Genomic DNA, 7,559 nt, shown 5'->3' with positions numbered 1-7,559 from the left:
TTGAAAAAAACAAGGCGAGCAGGTGCCTCAAGCTCGAGTACAGTGGCGGATCATAAGAGTTTCAGCCAGCTATGGGCTGCCGAGGTACCCAACAAGGTCAAAATCCATTCCTGGAGGATGATATCAAATGGACTGGCAGTAGGGTTGGAACTACAGCGCCGTCGTATCAAGCAAGGTGTATTCTGCGTTGCATGTGGGAGGGCGGAGTTGCTGGTGCACCGTTTCTGGCATTGTCCCCACTCGTCACTTTTCTGGGCCTTGCTGCGTGGGGTTCCACTGCCGGAGCTGCCGCGAGGGATAGACTCATTTAGGAGCATGCGATCATGGATTTTGGAGCTCCTCGCTAACAGCTCGGCGGAGGAAAGGGACCTGATGATGATGGCCTGGTATGAGTTGTGGCTAGCAAGGAATAATGCGAGAGAGACGAAGAAGATGGAGGAGCCGGCTACCATTACTAGCAGGGTGTTGTACCTGAGAGAGGAGTGGAAATCCGTCCAAGTGCAGACTATCAAACAGCCAGAGCAACGAACGGTGCAAGTATGGAAGAAACCGGATGAAGGGTGGATCAAAGGGAATGCGGATGGAGCAATGGCAAAGAACAAAGGGTCGGGAGCAGGAGGTGTAGTCCTGAGGGACTGCCATGGTGAGTTTGTGGCAGGAGCTTGCCATTTTTTTCCGGCTGCCAAGGACCCTGAAGTGGCCGAGCTGCTTGCGTGCCGCCGTGCCATTTTGCTAGCTCAAGAACTAGATGTGCAGAAACTCATTCTTGAGACGGATTCAAAGGAAGCGGTCAGGAAACTTCTCGACGTCAACAAAGATTTCTCTCATACTGGGCATATTGTGCAGCAGATCAAGAATTTGCTTGAAGCTATCCAGGAGCACCGTGTGGCTTGGGTGCGAAGAAGTGCTAATAAAGTAGCACATGTTCTAGCTAGGGAGGGTTGCTGTAAATCTCTTTGTAAAACTTGGCTCCATGTACCCCCGGAGTGTGTTCGCTCCGAGGTTGCAGAAGAGATGAACTTTGAATAAAAAGCAACTAATTTTCCCCTAAAAAAAAGTAATCTTGCCCTGCCTGCCTGGTTTTGCCAAATGAAGCGACTCGCGTATAGCTTGACAGAATTGGCCTGCCGGACAACGCCCAACCGAAACAACGACGCCAAGCGAAGCGAAGCGCCGGGCCGCCGGGATACCAAACAAATAGCCCTGCCGCACGAGGTGCACGACGTGGACCCCGCACGTCGGCGCGGGCGATTCCACCGACTGCCCCCACCATTTCCCCGCCGCCCGGCAACCGCCCGCGCAGCGCAGCCGCCTTGGAAACGACGAGGCCAAGGGAGCCAAATCCCGGCACGGCAGGACTCATCCACCTTTCCCCACCGAACAGCAACAACCACCCGGAATCCGGTGGAAGAATCGGCGGGGGAATCCTCTCAGATTCTGCGGGCGATCGTTATGCGCTGATGGCGCCCTGCCCTGGCGGCGCGGGCGTGCACGCGCGCTGGACAGCGCGGGCGCTGGCCGGCGCTTTCCTCGACCTCGCCATCGTCTACGCCTTCCTCTGCGCCGCGGCCGCCGCGTCCGCGGCCTCCGCCCTCCTCGCGCTCTTCCGCCTCCGCCTCCCCTGCACCTGCTCCCGCCCGCACCTCCCCTGCCTCTTCGCCTTCCTCTTCCGCTATCCCTCCCGCGTCCTCGAGTCCCTCCTCCTCTCCCTCCGCTCCCGCTTCCCCTTCGTCTTCAACTCCGACGACGACAGGCAGGACGAGGGGGAGGACGAAGACGAGTCCGTCGATGAGGAAGAGGAAGATGTGAATCTGAAGCGGGAGGTGGACGAGGGGAATGACGTCTCGGTGCTGCAGCAGGAGCTGGACAAGGAACGCAGCGCCGCAGCATCCGCGGCCGAGGAGGCCATGGCGATGATCCTGCGTCTGCAGAAGGAGAAATCGTCCTTGGAGATGGAGGTGCGGCAGCAGCGCCGCACCTCTGATGAGCGCTGCGCCTTCTATGAGGATGAGGTGGAGGAGCTCAAGGACATCTTGCTCATGAGGGAGCGCGAGACCAGGTCTTTGCAGAAAGAGGTGGAGTCCTACCGGCGTATGCTTGGTCTCACCGGGGATGATGATGACGAGGAGGTGGAGATGATGACGCCGCACAGTTACTTTCTAGAGGGCGAGCCAAGCTCTTCCAGATCGGTTGATAAGAATGCGGGGGTTCAACCTGGGAATAATTCTGTCTTCAGCTTCCAGAAGCAGTTCGTGCGCCAACAAGTGTCGCCCATTCGTGTGGGTCGTGTTAAGGATGGGAATGAGGACAGTCTGCCTTTTCAGGCACCTGGAGAAGTTCCTGTGGCCGGATCGAAATTGGGGGCAGATAGATGCGAAGATGATGGCACGGAGACGGTGGTAATTCTCCCCCTATCTGCCCGGAGTTTGTGCTTGCCCCAATCTGCACGATGTCTGGATCAAGGTGGTGATGTTGAAGTTAATGCTGCAGCTGGTATGAAAGGTATGGAAGAGCTGACTGCTGATGAATTTCAGGAGGTGGACAGTGGGCGGCTAGACAGGACTTGCCATGATTTTATGGCAAGCGACAATGATGCAAATATATTTGATGTGCATGTTGTTGATGATATTTGCTTCTCCACTGAAGGTATGTGCAGACTGCAGATGGAGAAATAAAACTCGGTTCATATTTGCTATACTATCTAGCATGTGACAGGATTAAGTTCTTTTCTATTGCGATAAACATAATGCTACAAATCTGTTTGTACTTCTCCTGATTGCTGATAATTATTATTGGATCTTTATTGATCTAGGTTCAATCAATTCATTTATTGGTTTGCCTAAATGCTGTGATGTTAGTTTATTAAAACCATGTTAGTTATTGGATATTTTGCTTTGAGTTCACATGCTACCTCGCATAATTTTGTTTTGTCAACTGGATATTATTTAATCATATTTACCACACAAAAAGTGTTGCAACTAGTTTCTCATATTGATATATACATGTGTACCTGCATCCTCTTGAATTTTGTTAACTACTTCCGAATATTTTTCCGTGTGTGCTGGCATGACATGCTTAACCCCTATTGTATTTTGGCTCTACTTTGGTTATTTCACCAGCATGACATGTTGAACACCTAGGTCAATTCATTTTAAGAAACTATTTATGGTTGCAGAATCATTTGAAACTGGTACTGAAAATGAGATGTCATGTTCCTATGCAGTTAAAGGCCTGATCGGTCGAAGCTTCTCTGACGCAACAATGCAAGCAGACAAGTTGCAGAATCGAGCTGCCACAGATGATCTCCTGGGGAAAAGTCTGAATGCGATCAAAGGTGCACAAAACAAGATAAGGCTTGCAGCAAGTGAAAGGAGGCAATCGTTACAGTTGCAACTCTTAGAGGATATAGCTGACCAACTTCAAGAAATCAAAGATGTTGCAGACGCGGGGCGACACTCACACTGTATTTCTCCTAAAATTTCAAAGAAAAGCTAGGTATGAATGGAATTTCCTCTAGTTGTTTTCTTTAAATACAGCATTTCTGATGGTGCCGCAACATCACGACATACCTAGGCAATATATACAAACTATCGGATCCTAATTTTTCCAATATATGACTCATTCCAGTATGGAGCCTCATTAAGCCCACATATGCTGATGTATATCATCAGGCTCTGTACTTCATGCATGATAAGAAGGCATAAGTTTTTGGGACTTCTTTTTTCTCTAACCTTGTTTGTTTCTTTTGGGGAGATGGTAGTAAATTAAGACATTCATTGTGTTTTCTTTGATTGTAGCGCACTACAGATAACATTGTTTATGTGCATTTTCGCATGTCCTGGTACTTATAGTATGATAGATAGGTATCCAGAATATGTCAGAGCTTGATTATGATACCGTGTTGCAACTGATACCAGGCTGTCGCAGTGTCATTTTGCAGAACTTACTTTAAGTACTCCCTCCGTCCGGAAATACTTGTCATCAAAATGGAGAAAAAAGGACGTATCTAGAACTAAAATATGTCTAGATACATCTTCTTTTATCCATTTTGATGACGAGTATTTCCGGACGGAGGGAGTAGTTGGGTTCACTGTCTGCACTTTGCACAATGGACTACAACTTTTAAACTACTTAGGTTGATAGGCACATAGTTGCTGAATCGGTAAGAAGTGCTTGTTGCATGAGAGATTGCATTTCTGATTGGTCTATCTGGAGATCAGTGTTATACACTTCTTGCAGGGCCTATGCCATAGTTCTTGAAACAAAACAATAAGTCCTGTATGTTTGCTTCATGACCTTAGCATTGTGTCTCACTGGTTGCTATCCTCACGTGGTCTTTGGTTTGGATTACATGCATGCCCAAGTTTGCCTTTCAGAAATTTGGTATCTTTGATCACATTTGGCCTTTGGCATATTGCCAAACTTTCGTAAGGTTCCATTGTCATTCTCTCTTTAGTTCTTCTTTTAGCAGAAATTTATGTCAATTCATGGGCATGTAATGACCAAATTGGTAAATATCGTTCTCTTGGCAAAGTATCTTAGGGCTATTTTGGTCACTGTCCAAACAAATAAATTGTTGGTCCCTCTTTTTTGAGTTGTAAATCACCATTACAAAATTCTTGCAACAAACCCATGAATAGCAATATCTGATCAAAGTTGTAAAGTTTTGCATCTCTGGCCTTCAAAACTACTCCCTCCGTTCCGAATTACTTGTCTTGGATTTGTCTAGATACAGATTTACCTAGACTCATTTTAGTGCTAGATACATCCGTATCTAGACAAATCCAAGACAAGTAATTCGGAACGGAGGGAGTAGTAGCCACAAGAAATAACTATTGAACTGCAACTCTACTGCCCTAATTCCCTGGCAGATTGCTTTGTATACTTGTTTGTTGCGTTGCTACTTGTCCAAAATGCTAATGACCTGGAGATGCCATAGATCTTCTACGACACATCAGTTAACCTTTTTCTTTACACATTCAGCCTGGAACAGTTATTACATTCTTAGTTATTCAGGAACACCTGACGCGAAAGAAAACTGGGCCACCATAAATAGCATTTCATTTCATTCAACCAAAACAACTAATGCTTGCCATTTTTGGATGCAAATCGGCTGTTGAGTTACTCACAAAACATTTATACAAACATTGAGTTATATAACAGCCCTTTGGTCAAGTATGTTGGAGCATATCATCCTTGCCACTAAGGAAATGCATGCCATTTGAATTTTAGAGCATATGTAGGCTTTATATTTTCTTGTGCTTGTAATAAATGTTTAATTTCATATGTGCTTGCCTTTCTTAAAAAGTGTGCCATGCACAGTAACATTTTTTTTTTACAATTTTCTTCCACCTCAACAATAAGATTGCAAGGTATGAAATCACGTAGAATATGCAAGTATATACACTTGTGAACATTAAGATAAATGATTCATTTTTTTTTCGAGAAAACGCAAAGGACTCTTTGCGTTTCATTTCATTGAAAAGGCGAGAAGATACAATCCTCCTAGGAGGTGGTGGTTACATGGATTGGCCACCTATCAGTGGACATCCCAGTTAGTGGGGAGGACTACCCTGAGACCCAAAGCGCCAGCTTGTGCCCAACATGTGGCTTCGGCCTTAATCCTATCTACGAGTACGGTGACCGAGGGGCGCGCGTTCTCGAAGACGCACTCATTGCGTTGTTTCCAGATCATCCAAGGGACGAGCATGGCTATGGATTGCAGGCCTTTCCGTAGCGCGTGTGGGGTCTGCCCTTTCATACGTTGCCACCAGTCCGTGAGGGTGGGTTCGTTGCTTGGCGGTTGAGAAGGTATCCTCGCCCAAGCCAGCACGTCGTGCCAGACCTGCTGCGAGAACGGGCATTCTAGGAGCAGGTGCCACATCGTCTCTGGGGCCTGATCACAAAGAAGGCATCGTGGGTGGTGCTGTAGGCCGCGACGGGCGAGTCTGTCTGCCGTCCAACACTGGTCCTGGCTAGCCAGCCAGTGAAAGAAATGGACACGGCGTGGTGCCCAGCTCTTCCAGGTAAGCTTCCAGGAGGGGCATTTCATGGATCCGTGGAAGGTTGCGGCGTAGCATGACCGTGCCGTATAAGTGCCACTGGCCGTCCATCTCCAGAGCATGCGGTCAGGCCGGTTTGACAAGCCGATGTGCTGCACTGCCTGCCAAAGTCTACGTTTAATGCACATAAATGATTCATCATGTTTTAGTTATATTAGTTGAACATCCAAAGCACGTGCACATTTGCTAGTAGGACAATAGTTTGGCTTTAGTCATAAATTTATGTTGCACAATAAAGCGACTTCTTACACCTGTGTTGTGTAGAACCACTGGAAGCGGGACTGTTTCCTTTTCCTTTTCGGACGTATCCACTTGAAGTTTTATTTTTGCCACTATATTCTTGCAGGACAGGCATATTTTGTCACGGCGGCACGGTTGATGTTGTAGATATTTGTTTTCGTTTGTAGTCTCTCCTCTCGGCATTACATCCTTAAGGTTTGTTTGTTCTTTCAAATTAATAGTATATGGGTTGCTAATGATGCAAATGCACATAGAGGTTTACTGAGTGCTTGTAATCATATGTTTGTCTTAAACTGATTGTGTACTTTGTGTGCAGATTAATTTCTTATTTGTAGTTTGATCAGCATTAAACGTAGTATGCCAAGTATGTTCTGCAGATTAATTTATTATTTTTTTCGCAAAAAAAAGATTAATTTATTATTTGTAGTTTTTTTTGCGACGATTTCTTATCTGTAGTTCTGTCAGCATCAAACGTAGTATGCCAAGTATGTTCTGCAGTATGTGTGCCTGTGATGGTAGTTGCTCATAAAATGGATTGTGTACCAGCAAACACGCCTCAAATGTACGTACGTAATGTACATTCAGAGTAATGCTTCACTTGCCTAGTAATCTACACAAGGACATGGCTGCGACGCGACGTTCATCTTGCTCGCACGAGGGAGTGAACGGTGGCCCACGGCGCTCATCTTTCATGTTGCTGCTTCCTGCACCCGCTGCCGCTGGCATCACACACCAACCGAACGTCCATCATTACTTGTGGATTGGAGAAGCAACTCTACAAAAGTTTATACCACCACATTGATAATGAAAATGTTCACCAATAAAGTATGACGGTGGAAGCGGCGGTAGGGCATCTCCATTGCTGACCCGCAAACCAGACACTCCATCCGTCTGCAAACCGGACGGCCAGCGGCCATCCAAAGCTAGCCGCATACATTCCATACATTCCAAGCTGGGTTTGAACAAACCAGGCGGATTACATGAAAACCATATGTTTTTCATACAAAATGAATGAAATTCATTACAATTTAGACAATTTTCATTTAAAAAAAGGACAAGACCTAAACCTAGCCTACGGCGGTGGCCGTCGTCCAAGTTGTTTCCTTCCGGCGATCATTGGGCTCATCTCGCCCCATGAGTGTTGGTGATAAGACGCGCGAAGTGAAGCTGGTATCGCCGGTGAGGAGGAGTAGAACATGGGAGACAGACTGGTCCACTTGGGACACAGTGCACTGCCGCCTCCCATGTCCTACTCAT

At 46.8% G+C, this 7,559-nt stretch overlaps 1 protein-coding gene across 2 annotated transcripts; it reads left to right on the top strand.

Annotated features, from left to right (window-relative positions):
- The first annotated feature begins 1,125 nt into the window (after positions 1-1,125).
- LOC123045216 (myosin-binding protein 7) lies at positions 1,126-6,653 on the top strand. 2 transcript variants are annotated; one of them, XM_044468180.1, is made up of 3 exons: positions 1,126-2,646; positions 3,224-3,495; positions 6,414-6,653. In XM_044468180.1, the coding sequence occupies exons 1-2, from the start codon at positions 1,461-1,463 to the stop codon at positions 3,493-3,495; spliced, it is 1,458 nt and encodes a 485-aa protein (XP_044324115.1). In that variant the 5' UTR covers positions 1,126-1,460; the 3' UTR covers positions 6,414-6,653. The 2 variants fall into 2 exon arrangements, with proteins under 2 accessions (XP_044324115.1, XP_044324114.1); XM_044468179.1 differs by having other exon boundaries at positions 1,127-2,646; positions 6,409-6,653.
- The last annotated feature ends 906 nt before the right edge of the window (positions 6,654-7,559 follow it).

Source organism: Triticum aestivum, chromosome 2B, assembly GCF_018294505.1.
Source record: "Triticum aestivum cultivar Chinese Spring chromosome 2B, IWGSC CS RefSeq v2.1, whole genome shotgun sequence".
Classification (NCBI taxonomy): Eukaryota; Viridiplantae; Streptophyta; class Magnoliopsida; order Poales; family Poaceae; genus Triticum; species Triticum aestivum.
This window is presented reverse-complemented; position numbering and strand designations above follow the sequence as displayed.